Source organism: Mytilus edulis, chromosome 12 (assembly GCF_963676685.1).
Source record: "Mytilus edulis chromosome 12, xbMytEdul2.2, whole genome shotgun sequence".
NCBI classification, from domain to species: Eukaryota; Metazoa; Mollusca; class Bivalvia; order Mytilida; family Mytilidae; genus Mytilus; species Mytilus edulis.
Window position 1 is genome coordinate 44,595,560 of NC_092355.1, and position 18,106 is coordinate 44,613,665.

General features: G+C 33.1%; 1 protein-coding gene across 1 annotated transcript; it reads right to left on the minus strand.

Annotated features, from left to right (window-relative positions):
• Window positions 1-401: 401 nt before the first annotated feature.
• Window positions 402-17,874, minus strand: LOC139498556 (RCC1-like G exchanging factor-like protein). The gene is made up of 11 exons (XM_071286994.1): window positions 17,733-17,874; window positions 11,151-11,372; window positions 10,522-10,619; window positions 9,894-10,023; window positions 9,312-9,440; window positions 7,187-7,305; window positions 6,678-6,762; window positions 4,961-5,230; window positions 3,360-3,533; window positions 2,037-2,122; window positions 402-769 (listed from the first exon to the last, which is right to left on the minus strand). The coding sequence occupies exons 2-11, from the start codon at window positions 11,362-11,364 to the stop codon at window positions 692-694; spliced, it is 1,383 nt and encodes a 460-aa protein (XP_071143095.1). The 5' UTR covers window positions 11,365-11,372; window positions 17,733-17,874; the 3' UTR covers window positions 402-691.
• Window positions 17,875-18,106: the final 232 nt, after the last annotated feature.

Genomic DNA, 18,106 nt, shown 5'->3' on the forward strand with positions numbered 1-18,106 from the left:
GGGAAAGGGAGCTCATGTCAATAAGATATAAATAATTCATCAAAATTTCTTGCAAGTTAGTGAAAGCATTCTTGAGTTATTGTCTGAAAACTTGAATATCCCTCCTTTTTAATGAAAAAAACCCACAACGAGTAAATGTAAAATCTAAAATTAATAATAAGAAGAAAGGGAGCTCACATCAATAGATATAAAAGAGGGACGAAAGATACCAAAGGGACAGTTAAACTCATAAATCTAAAACAAACTGACAATGCCAAACAATTCACTATAGTTTTATGCAAATTGGTAAAAGCATTTTTAATGTTAATGTCAGACATATTCATGAGGGACAGACAGATGGATGGACAACAGTATACTATAATATGTCCCGTAATAGGGCGTATAAAAAATCTTAAAGAAAAATCACTTTAAAATTTTATCACAGATATTTTTGGCTGATTAAAATTTTATCTGACAATTTCTCTGTTTCATGATTGTCATATGATGTATCCATGTTATATTACATATTTGACAAATAGTTCTTAACTACACCAGAATTCTTTTCTTCATCATGTTCATAACTTTTCCAACAATGCAGCCATCCAGCAATCAACAGAGTGATAATCCATTCAACACTGTGAAATAAACACTTATGATGTGGAGCTGGTATAAAACACAACCTGATGAATTATATGCTGGATTGTGGTATCCATCAGCAAAATGATTTACATAACACTACAGTATGGTCCACTCCACATTGTATACTATGAGTCTCTGCTGGTATGGATACCTGCAAAATAAATTAATTTTCAAAACAATAAGAAAAAATCTTTATTTTAGCATAGATTTACATTACTGGAAAACACAATTGTCATTCAATGGGCTTCCACCAGAGGCAAAATAATCTTCACACAAGGTTACAGTACAAACATTAACTAAATTTCTCATTTGCTAGTAAAAAAATAACTTTATTCATAATTTGAACAAACATAAATCTTAAAATTAATTGAATATATGATATTAATCACAGTAGGCATAATTTTTGTGCAACACAATGTAGCCTTTATAGTTATTCTTTGTTGGAATAATTAAATTTTAGAATCTTTTGTTACCAATGTAGGGAAAATTCCTCAATTCTCATGGATTATCAGCACTAGTTGGTTAATCACTTTATAGCTGACTATCTGTATTGGCTTTGCTCATTGTTGAAGGCCGTACGGTGATCTATATTTGTTAATGTCTGTGTCATTTTGTTTTTTTGTGGATAGTTGTCTCATTGGCAATCATACCACATCTTCTTTTTTTTATTACCATGTTTACTATGGCCAAAGAATTGCCAAAAAATATATGTAACAAGATTGTGTCCATGCCCCATCTGTACTATCATTTTCTATGTTCAGTGGACCATGAAATTAGGGTAGAAATTCTAATTTGGCACTAACATTGGAAAGATCATATCATAGGGAATATGTGTGCTAAGTTTCAAGTTGAGTGGACTACAACTTCATCAAAAACTACCTCAACAAAAAATGTTTCACCTGAAGCAGGACAGACAGACAAAGGAATAGACAAAAGGACAGACGGACGGACAAATGGACATCCAACAATTATCCACTGAGTTATGATTTGTCTTTAAAAATTGTCAGAGTCATGAAAATAAATCTTCTGTATTGAACTTGGAATGCATATACACAGTATTTTTTTCTCTTTCTATCTTTCCATGCAATAGTGTTTTTCATAATTTTTTTCTATGATTCATATTGTCCTATGCTTTTCATATGAAATGGATATAATGAGAACACAATATTCCTTAATTAAGGATTTGAGGGTTCTCCCTTTAAAGATAGTTTAAGTTGTGATCCAAAATATTTGTACACTAATGTTTCATGGGGTAACAATTAAACAAAAGTCATCATTATATAACTAAACATGAGCACTTCTATAGACTTCCCTTAGAAATCGTAAATAGAGCTTTTACAGGTTCCATTATCATATCAGCGATGCAAAAGGAAGAGCTTTGTTGAAAAAAACAAACTGAAAAAGATATTCATACCCACCTTTAATGGAAAATACTGATCTCTCTGAATGCCAAGACCTAAACATCCATGTTTATCTTTGCCCCATGTGTATACAGATCCATTATCTAAATAATTCAAACTAACATATAAATATGTTTTGACTACGTAAACAGTATTTGCATTTTGATATAACTATTTCATATTATTCAGTGATATTCAAACATAAATCAATGAAAAAAATATTTCAAATCATGTAAGGCCCTGAAGGGCCAAGTGAGCTTTTCTCATCACTTGGGTTCCATCGTCGTCGTCGTCTGTCGTCGTCGTCCATCGTCATTTACTTTTACAAAAATCTTCTCCTCTGAAACTGCTAGGCCAAATTGAACCAAACTTGGCCATAATCATTATTGAAGTATTAATTTTAAAAAATGTTGTCTGATGACCAGGAAAACCAACCAAGATGGCTGCCATGGCTAAAAATAGAACATAGGGATAAAATGCAGTTTTTGGCTTATATCTCAAAAATCAAAGCATTTAGAGCAAATCTGACATGGGTTTAATTGTTTATTAGGTCAAGATCTATCTACCCTGAAATTTTCAGACCAATCGGGCAACAGTTGTTAGGTTGCTGCCCCTGAATTGGTAATTTTAAGGAAATTTTAACTTTTTTGGTTATTATCTTGAATATTATTAGAGATAGAGATAAACTGTAAACTGCAATAATGTACAGCAAAGGAGGACCTAAAATAAGTCAACATGACCAAAATGGACAATTGACCCCCTAAGGAGGTATTGCCCTTTATAGTAAATTTTTAACAATTTTCATAAAATTTCTAAATTTTTACTATCATTTTCCACTGTAACTACTGGGCCAAGTTCATTATAGATAGAGATAATTGTAAGCAGCAAGAATGTTCAGTAAAGTAAGATCTACAAACACATCACCATCACCAAAACACAATTTTGCCTTGAATCCATCTGTGTCCTTTGTTAAATATTCACATAGACCAAGGTGAGCGACACATGCTCTTTAGAGCCTCTAGTTTAATATAAATAAGGCTGTTAGTTTTCTCGTTTAAATTCTTTTACATTGTCATATTGGGGCCTTTTATAGCTGACTATGCGGTATGGGCTTTGCTAATTGTTGAAGGTCTTACGGTGACCTATAGTTGTTAATGTATGTGTCATTTTGGTCTCTTGTGGACAGTTGTCTCATTGGCAATCATACCACATCTTCTTTTTTATATTGTAAACAGATTTTATCCAAACCATGAAATCAACTACCATGACGTTTTCCTCAGGCCATGAAAATAAGTACCCACAAAGATAAATGAATCCACAGTATATTGCAACATAACCTACTTGTGAGTGCCACAAAGTGATGAAGGCCACATACAACATCTATAACTGATACATCTGGTTCTAACTCGTTACAACCAAACAATGGAGGAGGAATCATTTCTGGTTCTGTTGCGGATTCTAACTTTGGACCTTTACCAAGTATACCATAACCCCATACAAATAGTTCTCCTTTAGCTGAAAGTAAACAAACATTTATATCTCTTTACCAAGAACCCCATAAAAAAAATTTCTCCTTTACCTTAAAATAAACAAACATTAAAATATGTTTGGATATTCAACATGCATAAATGCTTGATAGATGATGGATTTCATGAAATGTGCATCCTTAGTTTCTAGCAATTATTTTTCATATCACTCTACTGTGCTGAAAGGAAAATTATCAGTCAGTAAGATGAAAGGAAAATTTATTTCTGTTCCGTTATATTTGGATTTTCCCTTATTAATTTCTATCTTTAGTAACTGTGGAACAGGTTTGTAGGGGTTCTATAGTCATATATAAGTCTGATACTAGAATAATATGTATCGAGGTGCTCTCCGTAACTTTTAAGTACAACACGTTCTGCATAGTATATTATTTACATTATTTTATAATGATTTAGTGTAGAATAGCTAGATGTGTATTTGCTGGGATATATTTGTTTTTATTATCATAATTAAATGTCGTATCACACAGAAAATGATAAGTTACTGCAAGCAAACCAAGTCTAGATTTTGACTTGCCTCTTATTATCTATGTAGATAGATAAGAAATATTTAAAATTCTGACAAATTTATGAGGAAGAATTTAAATTTCGCAAAATAGCAATAGTCCTTTATAGACACATAATAGGTACAAAACTTTTTCAGATAGGCTTAGCAATTTTAAATAAATCAAATATTTTTTATAAAACATTTATAGAAAAGTTATAAATATGATTCAACTGAAATTGATGGATAAAGTTGTTTGATAATATTATCAGAGATAATTAAGAAACAAAACAGCTTTAGAATCATTATTTGTGTGTGTTTTTTGTGCTGGTTTTATTTTATTTTTATTTTATGGACGCACAGACCGGAAAACATAATACCTATAAATCAGGCATTAAAAGAGAAAATAATTAATATAATAACAAAATTTTATCAATGTCTTTCATCTTGACATTTGATAGAAAGTTGTCAACAATACACCTAATCGCTATTTATTCCATTCCGGATAAGTTCTATAATTAGACAACTTTTTCATCAAGTTGAAGCTATCTGGGACCCTGTTTAAACAATTCACCATGTATGATACTTTTTTATGATACCTGTTTAAACTACCGTAAATACTTCAAACAAAATATTTTTTTACTTCAATTTTAATTTCGAAAAAAGTGGATCATACTTTATCAAAGTTTCTTGATGATCACTTTCTGAAGTTTTTTCTCCCTCAGCTCACTACTGATGACCTCCATTTTTCGGCCGGTGACCCAAACAGGAAGTTGTATAAATGACTGTTTTTCCCGGAATGGACTTAATAGCGATAAGGTGTATGGATTAGAAAAAAAAAGAATGAGGGATTTTTTTAGAATTTTGGGAAATCCCTTTTTCTATTTTTAAGTTATCCATAATAGTGTACTTACTATTGACTATTGCACATTTGGATCCAGCAGAAGCTGCTTTTATAATTTTCCCACAATGCTTCAGTGGTAAATACTTTGGTATATTTATCTGTGTCTGCTCTGTAACTATTGACAACTGGTTGTACTCTGAATTCCCCCATGCAAAAACATCCCCTTCCTCAGACAATGCTAACACACAATCCCCAGTTGATGCTATTTGAGTAATCTTAACTCCCTCTATCCCTCCTTTTATCTTGGTTGGTTGCGAAGTTGTTCTGTAATGACCCAGACCTGGAGAGAAAAGGAATCTAAATTAATATAAACATCAAATAAAACAACTGAGCCAGCAGTGCATGATACAGAAACCCTCTAATTTCTATCACTATAGTCTCTAAGTCTCAGAGCATCAAAGCTGATAATTAAATATTCAAAAGTAATGTTTAAAAGCTGTTTGAGCAGAACCAAAAAATGTCTATATTTTGACAAACTAAGTCCATTACTGTGATATAAATTAACAATTCGAAAAATCATCAGAATTAAAAGGTACCTTGACTTTATAGAACCAACATTGTAAAAATTTCCATAATGAATGAATTGTTCTATTCCATGTTATTGGAAGACATACTCCCAAATGATCAATTTTAAGGATTAATGTTCCATATATTAGATATTTAATATCAACTCAAAATTGATGCAAAACTAAGCACTATAATACATGTACCTTGTCATTTCCAAAAGTTTAGAATACTAGAATGACTGTCTAGAGGGTGGTAAAGGGTTATTTTTCGTGCAACGTGTTTTGCCATTTTTATTTTACGTGCAGCCGTGAAAAAGGTTAGTTATTCTCTGTGTTTCGTGAAATAGGTAAAAAGTTCAACGTGCAAGACATTTTTAATTGTTCTTTCATCGTGAAATGGCAATTTTATTTCGCGTTCTTCCGTGCAGATACCCCCTTTTACGCCCCTCTGTTTAGGGTTGATCATCGCTACATATTTCCTCAGTTAGGGTTTTCTTTTACCTTTCCAAAATATCGCTATTTCCATGCTTATTTTTCAAGAATGTAATAAAAAGTATAGGGTACTGTGCTATATTTGAAGCAAAAAGTTGTGCATAGATTATTTATGAAAAAACACATTTTGTAAATAGAAAGAAATCGTTGATATACAGAATTCTGAAGAAAAAAACCAGATGATAGGTTTTATAACATGCTTTAGCGAAATGAAAATAAGAAATAGTGTCACCAAACTAATAATCCTGCTCAAGTGAACTGAAAAGTTCATATTTTTTTAGTGTATCAGTTATCTCCCCTTATATGGCTAAGTTGAACATTAACAAGTATTTGGTATTCATAAACAATAGTTATATTTTTTTACATAAATAAGGCAGTTAGTTTTTTCTCGTTTGAATTGTTTTACATTGTCTTATCGAGGCCTATTATAGCTGACTATGCGGTATGGGCTTTGCTTGTTGTTGAAGGCCGTACGATGACCTATAGTTGTTAATGTCTGTGTCATTTTGGTCTTTTGTGGATAGTTGTCTAATTGGCAATCATACCACATCTTCTTTTTTATATTATACACTAAATAATTATTCAGTTTCAAAATTTGCAGATTACAGCAAAGAACTAGGTTAAGTGTGTACTTCTATTTCATTTTACAATCTGAGAAGGAGTTATACTACTCATCTACCTTAATTACAACATTTTATTTTGAAAAATCTGGACTGAATAATGATATACCTGTTTGTCCATCACAACCTAATCCACAGCTATACACTTCTCCATCTGTTGTCAACAAAAAACTATGATCGTGGCCACAAACTATCTGTAAATTTATAAATCATATTTCATGTATTTAGGATTATAAATGTAAGGAAATATTGAAAGAACATTTCTGTGAGAAGAACTTACTAAGTATAAACCTTAAATTTAATTGTAATATATGAATAGTATGTATTACTATAAAGTGCAATATTTTCTATCTCAAGGCAAAACCCATGCTATGCTTAAATATAACATAAGTAGTCTAGACAAGCTAGAAGAAGCTGTCTTCTTATTTCTATTTTCTGGTTTTCTGATGACAGAAAGGATTTTAATTATCATATTAAGGTTGTGATGCTAACAAAATGCTTATTATCTTTCTTAAAAAATTTAAATTTAAATTTGACAAACTTAGCGTTCATTTTAATTGAAATTGTATAAATATATCCTGCAAATAAGATTTGTTACATGTATGCATTTAATTTTACCTTAGCAATGTTGTCAGGAATGTCTTTCATTTTATTTACTCTAGGATTCTGTCCATATACCTCCCCTTCCACTATAGGTCTCCCACACTGTCCATAGGCATTGTTCCCCAATGTAAACACTGTTCAAATATCAAAGACATATCTATCTAGTTAGAGTGTATGGTGTAATCAAAATACTCATACTGGTCAGTAAAAATTGTAACTGTAGAAAACAAGGAATTTCTAAAATATTATTTATGAACCAATAATAAAAAAAAATCACTTTTTATATACCGTTTTTCAAAATTGCATCCTTAAAAATGTCAAAACATTTCCAAGAAAATAAAAAAATTGATTAAAAGAGAAACATTGGTCCACTTTAATGCTAAGTTCATTATCTTATTTGGAAGACATTTACATGGAAGGCAACAACAAAACATTAACCATAAAACAAAACGTCCTTGGAGACAGACAGACAAATGAAAGCAATTTTACTTGTTTCTGAATATTGTGCTATTTTGTGGCAGTATCAGGAGTACCACCATCATTTCAGATTGGAGTCAAGCGAACTACCAGCTGGATTTGAACTCATACCCTCAGTGTTGACAGAAAATGATACAGTATTTGGACTGTTTAGACCACTCAGCTCTTTTCTTTGAGTCAAAGCTTTTATATAGATCATGTAATTACTGGTAAAACTTCCTTAACAATGAGAACCAGTGTATGGCCTCAACCCTAAAACTGTTGTGTCTCTTTAAACTGGTACTTACCCCCTTCCTTATCAGTGAGTACCAGTGTATGGCCTCTACAACAAACTGTTGTGTCTCTTTAAACTGGTACATACCCCCTTCCTTATCAGTGAGAACCAGTGTATGGCCTCAACCACAAACTAGTTGTGTCTCTTTAAACTGGTACTTACCCCCTTCCTTATTAGTGAGTTCCAGTGTAGGACCTCTACAACAAACTGTTGTGTCTCTTTAAACTGGTACTTACCAACTTCTTCATCAGTGAGTACCAGTGTTTGACCTCTACCACAAGCTACCTGCGTTATGTTAGTTGTGCCCCTATGAACAAGTACTTACCACCTTCTTTATCAGTGAGTATCAGTGTATGACCTCTACCACAAGCTACCTGAGTTATGTTAGTGTTTCCCTATGAACTGGTACTTACCACCTTCTTTATCAGTGAGTATCAGTGTATGACCTCTACCACAAGCTACCTGAGTTATGTTAGTGTTTCCCTATGAACTGGTACTTACCACCTTCTTTATCAGTGAGTATCAGTGTATGACCTCTACCACAAGCTACCTGAGTTATGTTAGTGTTTCCCTATGAACTGGTACTTACCACCTTCTTTATCAGTGAGTATCAGTGTATGACATCTACCACAAGCTACCTGAGTTATGTTAGTGTTTCCCTATGAACTGGTACTTACCACCTTCTTTATCAGTGAGTATCAGTGTATGACCTCTACCACAAGCTACCTGAGTTATGTTAGTTGTGCCCCTATGAACAAGTACTTACCACCTTCTTTATCAGTGAGTATCAGTGTATGACCTCTACCACAAGCTACCTGAGTTATGTTAGTTGTTTCCCTATGAACTGGTACTTACCATCTTCTTTATCAGTGAGTATCAGTGTATGACCTCTACCACAAGCTACCTGAGTTATGTTAGTTGTTTCCCTATGAACTGGTACTTACCACCTTCTTTATCAGTGAGTATCAGTGTATGACCTCTACCACAAGCTACCTGAGTTATGTTAGTTGTGCCCCTATGAACAAGTACTTACCACCTTCTTTATCAGTGAGTATCAGTGTATGACCTCTACCACAAGATACCTGAGTTATGTTAGTTGTTTCCCTATGAACTGGTACTTACCACCTTCTTTATCAGTGAGTATCAGTGTATGACCTCTACCACAAGCTACCTGAGTTATGTTAGTTGTGCCCCTATGAACAAGTACTTACCACCTTCTTTTTCAGTGAGTATCAGTGTATGACCTCTACCACAAGCTACCTGAGTTATGTTAGTTGTTTCCCTATGAACTGGTACTTACCATCTTCTTTATCAGTGAGTATCAGTGTATGACCTCTACCACAAGCTACCTGAGTTATGTTAGTTGTTTCCCTATGAACAAGTACTTACCACCTTCTTTATCAGTGAGTATCAGTGTATGACCTCTACCACAAGCTACCTGAGTTATGTTAGTTGTGTCCCTGTGATCAAGTGGGAGATCTATCAGGGTTGGTTCTATCACATAGTCTAACACTCGACCTGAAAGTATTTATAGGAATATAGAAAAACATAAGAGCATAACTTCAATAATTTCAAAAATAGGAAAAAAAGAAACAAACAGCATGAACAGAGGGTCGAAAGGAATGGTAGTTGCAATATATAGAAATCACTCTGCAAATTGAAAAAAATTACTAATGCTCCTTAAAAAAATGTTTGAACTGAATGCTTCAAACATCCATCAAAATTTTGTTTTTAAAAACTCATTAATCATGTTAATGTCAATTAAACTATGGAAACAATATCTTTTAAAAGACATTTACATGTGTGTAATAAAATTAACTGTACAAATTTTAACTCAACTAGATGGGTATTTTAACAACTAATGTATCTTCAGTGATATTCAAGGCCAACATATTTGCAATCCAAAACCTAATACAACATTAAATGCTTAACATATTACAACTTCTACATGGTTTTTTTATGTCTAAATACCTGTATTTCTTGGGAACTCATGATAACCAATTTGTGAATCTGTATTTATGCCTGTGCCATATAACCTGTTACCACGGAAACTTATGGTGACATAAACAGTAAAACCATACCCACAACCCACTTTGGTGACCTGTTAATAGAAGAAAACATTTCTAAGCAATTTACTGGTATGATTAGTATGTTAGTGAACAACAACAACATTTCCTTTGGCTTGTAAGAGGTTCATTCGTGGCTTGTAAGAGGTTCATTCGTGGCTTGTAAGAGGTTCATTCGTGGCTTGTAAGAGGTTCATTCGTGAACATGACATAAAACCTATAAAACCAGGAAAATGCATGTAACAAGTCAGGAATATGGCAGTTATTCGTTTGATGTGTTTTATCTTTCAATTTTGCAATTTGATTAGGAACTTTCTGTTTTAAATTTTCCTTGGAGTTCAGTATTATTGTGATTTAACTTCTTATTTCAACAAAGTATCAAAGATGGTTGGATGGTTGATTTCCATAACACGTATTTAAGAATATTCAAAGAATTAGAATAAACTTCATGTCATATTGAAACCTTTTGGCTAGTGAACAAAGAATATATTATAAAGAGCTGGCCTCACAAACTTTTTCTATTTATATCCTACCTTGAGATTAGCTCTGTCCATAAATTTAACTCTAGCTGGCTGTCTAACTGTGTATATTGGATGCTGTCCTTTCTCAGGCTTTAAATATGATGGAATTCCTGGAAAAGAGATCAAAACAAATAAGATATATATAGCTGACAATTTCCTTTGACTTGAAAGAGGTTCATTCATGACCATGACATTGAAGGAAACCCCTTACAAGCTCAACAAAATCATAAACCAGTATTGCAATGAAATAATGAAATAACTGATTAATCTTAGAATAGTCTGGATTCAGGACAATTTGTATATAGATACAGGAAGATGTGGTATGAGTGCCATCCAAGTAACAATTTATAAAAGTAAACCATTATAGGTTAAGGTACGGCCTTCAACACAGAGCCTTGGCTCACACCAAACAGCAAGCTATAAAGGGTCCCAAAAAATTACTAGTGTAAAACCATTCAAACGGAAAACCAACAGTCTAATATAAATAATTTTCTTTATGGATCTAAAGAAGCGTACCAGTATGCACAGTATGTACAAAAAAATTGTACATGTATGTTAACCTTCAGATGTCTCTTCTTGTCTTTTTGTTTCTTTTTGAGAGCTTTCTAGTCGATAGTTCCAAAGATAATAATTTGACCTACCTATTGCCCCTGTTGAAGCACAACCCCAGGCATAAACTCTATCTGCTCTCTTAGAGTTATCTCCAGCATATTGTGTAATTGTTTCTTCCTTCATTTTTCTTTTCTGCTGTTTCTTTGATAATGGAGGTTCTGTAGTATTTCTTGTTGACATTCTTCTCCATGGTGACCACTTTGATAAACAGTTCAAGCAAATAGAACCTCTTAAAGGATGCATTCTATTAACTGTGGAATAAACATAACATATCAATTAAAAGCTGTCTTCTACACTAAATGAAACAAAATACGATACAACATGTACAACTTAGCAGTACTTATTAACTGAAGAAATTACTCCCTGTAAAATACATACATGTACAAACAAAACCAAACCTCATAGAACTTGATAACTTGGATAAACATGATACAATGAGATGTGGGGTTTGAAATTATGTTGATGAACATGATGAGATAGCAATGAAAACAACAATGGCAACAGAATTTTTTTATTACTAAAAAGCATTCTGAAAAGAAAAGGCACCCAGGAGAATGAAATAATAATATTTTATAACAATAAATGTTTTCCTGTATAAAAAAAAATAACCTTTGCTTGCCATATAAATGGGGATATGTTGCTATATCTAAAGTATTAAGATAGTATAGAATTTTGCACTTTTACATTTTATATTTAAGGAATGACTTTAATATTTTTTCTGTCTATGAAGAAATAACATAAAAAATTTGGTGCACACTGAATAACATGCGTAGCGGGTTATTTAACAGTGTGCACCACATTTTTTATGTTATTTCGAATAGACAGAAAAAATATTACAGTCATTTCTTATAATTTAATTCTAAATTCCATTTTAAACCTTAAAAAACATGAAAAAACGCTGATGACGTCACGGTCACATGACTAAATTATGTCTATGGGCTCATAACAAAATAACGTCAGCCAATCAGAAGACGTGTTACATCCAAAATTAAATTATTTCAAAAATATATATAAGTAAGTAAGTCAATATAAACAAGAGTATATAGAAGATTCATGAACGATATTGTCATTGATCAAAACATATATTTCGTTATTTGTTAAAAAAATCATTGACAGAGGTCTTATACATGTACATGTATTCTACATGGTGAACACTTTTCAAAGTTTTGTATTTCATTAAACACACTTGAAATGAGGGTTGAAGATAGCAAAAGGGTTTCAACATGCCTGTCACTAAGAAGAGAAAAACCCACTGCTAAAGTAAATATGATATTCTGGCCTTGTGGAATATGCTGTAAAAGTTGTAAAATTGCATGCATCTGCTGCGACAATTGTGATACTTGGTACCTTCTACAATGTGTAGGGCTGGAATTGGAAGACTTTCAGATGTTCCTTACAGACAAAAATGTGAATTATTCATGCAAAGGGTGTTATTATCTATCTTTCGAAATAGTATTCATATATTATTGTTAAATTTGAAAGATTCATACTTGTTTTTGTGCTTTATAACAAATGTCTATAATCATGATAATCTGAATTTGCAAAATACTTGTCTAAAATTAAAAACAAAATCAATGTGCATAACTTATTTCATCCACACAAAGTTGTGTCATGCCAATACATTATCTATATATTTTCCCAGGGCCCTTTTTATCTTCTCCTGGCATTTTTTCTTCTCCCTGGGGGCTTTTTCTTCAACCGGGCGCTCTTTAGTAAGGGGACATTTTTTTGGTCCCCTATTACAGTGGAAAAATCAATAAAAAAAACAAACAAAAACGAGAAAATTCCTATATTTTCATTGTACATTGTACTAATGAACTCAAAATCATGTTGCCACTTTTTTTTTAATCCCGCATTTGCGCAGAACACAGAAATCTACTTCCTTCTTCCAGTGTTGTTGTCATGAGACTTTGATTAGTCTAGTAAAATATAGGAACTCAAGGAACACCATACCAATTTCATTTTTAATAATTCTTTGCCTTTGATATGAATCAACGTTACTTGATGATCGCGTTTCTTTGTTTACATTGAACATGACGTCATAACTTAAATAACGTCACAAGTAAAATCCCTAACAACAGAACCAAAATTGGAAACATTACAGTATTTCTGTTTCTTTTTTTAACAGATTTTGAAGTTACAAAAACTAGAGGCTCTCAAGAGCCTGTATCCAGGTATCGCTCACCTGACTCTACTTGGGTTTTTGAATTCATATAAAAAAAGATAAAATTTGGCTACAAAATAAACAGCACTTGGTCAGCACCTCATTAGGAAAGGAACATTCATGCTATGTTAGGTTGTATTCAAATAAGTGGTTCTCTAGAAGAAGACTTTTGTATGCATTTCCCATATATAGGTCCCCGCTGGCGGCCATCTTGGATGATGGATCAGCAACAAAGTAACAACACTTGGTCAGCATCTCATCAGGAACATTCATGCTATGTTTAGTTTCATTCCATTCATTGGTTCTCTAAAAGAAAAAATTTGTATTTATTTCCCATAGGATCGTATGTTAAACTAAGTCCCCCCACTGTCAGCCATCTTGGACGTTGGATTGGCGACAAAGTGACAACACTTGGGCAGCACCTCATAAGGAGCATTCATGCTATGTTTGGTTTCATTCCATTCAGTGGTTCTCTAATAGAAGTCATTTGTATGCATTTCCCATAGGGTCCTATGTTAAACCAAGTCCCCCCACTGTCGGCCATCTTGGATGATGGATCGCCAACAAAGTAACAAGACTTGGTCAGCACCTCATAAGGAACATTCATGCTATGTTTGGATTCAAGTCATTTAGTGGTTCTCTAAAAGAAGTCATTTGTATGCATTTCCAATAGGGTCCTATGTTAAACTAAGTCCCCTGCTGGCGGCCATCTTAGATGATGGATAGGCTGCAAAGTAACAACACTTAGTCACCACCTCATAAGGAACATTCATGCTATGTTTGGATTCATTCCATTCAGTGGTTCTCTAAAAGAAGTCATTTGTATGCATTTCCCATAGGGTCCTATGTTCATGATGTTAAACTAAGTCCCCCGCTGGCGGCCATCTTGGATGATGGATAGGCTACAAAGTAACAACACTTGGTCAGCACCTCATAAGGAACATTCATGCCATGTTTGGTTTCATTCCATTCAGTGGTTCTCTAGAAGAAGTTCAAAATGTAAAAAGTTAATGACGACGACGTCAGACGACGGATGCCAAGTGATGAGAAAAGCTCACTTGGCCCTTCGGGCCAGATGAGCTAAAAATAATTAATACAGACTTCGTCCCCTTTCACAGATAATGCCTGCCTCATATTAGTACCCAATCATGATAAGGCTTATTTTTATTCTTTAAACACTTACAACAGTTTATCTTTAATTATGCGGGTACGAATAGTCAAATTGCCATTCTAGGTTGCGCGTACCCACATCTGGTTTTATAATTAAATGCTGTCGGATCGGGAATGAAACATGAAATATATGCGGAATTTGTTGCAATTAGTGAATAAATTGATTAAAATTACTCAGAAATTTTATAAATATACATGTACATATATATATATACATTTTGTATATACAGTCCGCCAAAAGTTAAGCACCACCGAAATATAACTGGCAATATTTTTTTAACTATTGCAAAAAAAATATTAATGTTTGGTGTTATGAATTACCTTTAACATACACTAAAAAAATTCATTACAACCAAAAAGATTGCACTCCGATAAAGCAGTCAACCAACCTTTTATCAAAGGTCATATGTGCGTTTATAAATTTATACACTGTTTCTCCAGGTGGTCGTGTAAGTGTTCGTACATTGGTCCGTCGACTTTATAGAGGCAAACGAAGAGCACGTCGTGGTGTATAGAGACCTGTACCTTCAAGCAGGCACTCTACCGTCAGGTTTAAATGGGATAATGAACATCTATGCTTGAACATAAGAACCTGACAAAACACTCATTGGTCAGATGGGAGTCAGTTTCCTTTACTGCCAGAAGACGCCATAATACGAATTTCGCAGGAGAAAAAAACGGCCTATGACCAAAAACAATATTTGCACAAGGACTGCATGCATTGCTGGTTGTGTTCCAGTACGGGGTTGCTTCTTATACCGTTATAAGCTGGGTATGCATATTCTGCAGGGTAACATAAACGGACAGACATACAGAGATTTGGTGCCTTAACATATTGTAGTCCGTCATTTTAGTAATCCCCCACTTGCGTCAACATTGTCAAGACACTTGTACCTGAATGACAACGCTATACCACGCAGGGCAAGAATTTTAACCGAGTCCAAAGAGCAACCAGTCATTTACACTAATTTTTGGCCTTCCTTGACTCCATGCATGAACCCTATCAAACATGTCTGAGATGCCATTGTCGGAAATCTCAATCGCAGAGATTCACCTTCACAAAAGTTTGTCGATTTAAAAGTGGCATTTGTTGTTTAATGCAACAGATTTCCTCAACTAAAGTTTTGAAGGCTTGTACCGAGAAAGATAGGTCGTGTTATGAAACTGTACCGGAAATGAGGTTGTTACACATGCTATTGACTCAAATATTGACATTAAATTTGCCAAACATACCAAAGATTATGTGTAGAAAATTTTAATGGTATTGGGTGATTAATTGTTGTAAAAAAATAAAATCACAGTGAAACTTAAATTCCATTTCTTAATTGTGTAATTTACACTATTTCTATGAACGAAAAACCTATATGCATAGAACCTTCATAAGTGACCAAAATTATATTTGTGGTTTGTTTATGGTATACATTAGCAAAATTGCTATATGATTGTTTTCTATTTTTCGAGGAACAATTGATTTTTTAAATTTGAAAAAAAATCGATGCAATAAAAGTAGGTGGTGCTTAACTTTTGGCGGACTGTATATATATATAATATACATTTTGTATATAAGTAAGTGAATAGTTTTTTCTCAGTTAGAAAATATTCTTAAAATGGAAGAGAGTGATATTATAACTGTGGGGAAGACATTTCAGACTTATCATGAACTAGAAAAATTTGTACAGAACTACATTTATCAGGCATTAAATTTCATAGAATTGACAGGCAGCACAAAAATTAAAGAAGATATAAAGTACAACAGAATAAACAACTAAAAATTAAGATCACCGTAAGAAGGAAAACATACGACTGGATATGTATAAAGTGAGAAAAAAAACTACACAATCAGGACTCTTTGGCCTGAGATTGCTGTTTAGACTGGCAACATTTGAAATGTGCAGGGTTGAAATCTGTGCCAAAACTGAGACTACTATGTGTTATAGTAGTCTCAGGCCAAAACAATCATATTTTTGCTTCTTTAATTTGTATAAACTCAAGCTTTAATTTTAGTTTTATATATTTTAAAATTTCAGTTTCTGTTTTACATTTTACTTAAAGATTATTTTAAAATATCCTATGGGCATTTCTTTAAAATGTTTAAATTATTAAAATTTTATTTGTTAAATTTTCATTTAAATTTTAAACTGAATAGTATTCAGGTATTAATTTCTATCATGTTTTTCTTTTACAGGGACTACATTTTCCATCATTGTGAATTTAATTTTGCACTGTTTATTATGTATCATTATTTAATAAATACAATTTGAAAATATTATTTTTCATACTCTTCACTCTTTCTACACGAAATTCCCATATTATCGATAACTTCCGTATATATTTCACGTTTCATTCCCAATCCTATGGCATTTTAGTAGAAAATCGTATGCAGGTACGCGCAGCCTAAATGGCAATTTGATTATTCGTACCCGCATGCGGGTACGCGCAGACAATGCCTATAAACAATATGTACAACGTTGTACAATGAAAGGACTGTGTGTGAATAATGTCAATATTGTGCATGTACGAATTAAAGAGATGTGTGAACCCATACAACTGTTGTCAGTTTTAAGTTCTATATTTAAGCTACATTTTAACTCAAAAACACAAAATAAAATACTTAAGTCTAAGAATATGCCAGACAGCAAACAATGACATCCACTAATTAAAAGGCTCTTGACTTAGGACGAGCTCATTAAGACTATTACAGGATGAAAATGTATGTTACCAGTCTTCACGACAAACTTTTAAATCTACACTACTACAGGCCCGGAGCTCAATTTTTGAAAATTTTTAGTTAGATTCTGTTTGCCTGAAGATATGATTTTTACTAGTCCAAATAATTATGACGTCTGGCAAGGCTATTTTATTATTTTTCTGGGACGCCTTGTAGGAAGGCGTCCCAGAAAAAAATTAAAATAGCCTTGCCAGACGTCATAATTATTTGGACTAGATTTTTACAGGCCCGAGAGCAATTTTACTAGCCTGGGCTGCCTGGGCTGCCACTCAGCATGAAGGCTGTGTTACTCATAGAACAGCATAGTCCAAATAATTATGACGTCTTGAAAGGCTATTATATTTTTTTTCTTTGACGCCTTACTTCGACGTCATAATGCTTAGGCGTCAAAGAAAAAAATTATAATAGCCTTTCAAGATGTCATAATTATTTGGACTAAGAACAGCACAACTACAGTACAAGAACACACGGTAAAAATAACATTCAGTTGAAAAAAGGCTGAACTTATCAGATTTAAATGTACTGACGATGAATTATAAAATTATTTACTTAAACTTTCCTCTCCTAGTTAATTTTTAAGTCAGGCATTTGATGACACTTAGTCAAAGATGGTGTTATTTTAAGTTTGAGATAAAATCCAATAAAAATATTGTGTTTTCATGGGCGCAGCCATTTTCACATTCTAAATTGTGTTCGTTGACTGTTAAGGATATCCGGATTTGGAAAAATGAGTTATTTCCCTTTGTACACTTGTCGTTGGAATAATTTCTCACCAGTTTCTCACCAGTTCTTACTCCCCTTAAATGAAATTAATTTGAATAATAATATATGAAAAATTAGCACAAATCATTACGTAACTTGATTATATGATAACAGCTGGGACATAATATATTGATTTACAGTGGCCTATAGTTGTTAATTTA

What these genes read in the sequence shown, in the direction of transcription:
- LOC139498556 (XM_071286994.1), bottom strand. Translation starts at nt 11,364, where the DNA reads ATGCATCCTTTAAGAGGTTCTATTTGCTTGAACTGTTTATCAAAGTGG. An exon ending in TGGACAGAGCTAATCTCAAG is followed by an intron (nt 10,024 to 10,521) that starts GTAGGATATAAA and finishes TTCTATTAACAG; the next exon opens with GTCACCAAAGTGGGTTGTGG. An exon ending in TGAGTTCCCAAGAAATACAG is followed by an intron (nt 9,441 to 9,893) that starts GTATTTAGACAT and finishes AAATACTTTCAG; the next exon opens with GTCGAGTGTTAGACTATGTG.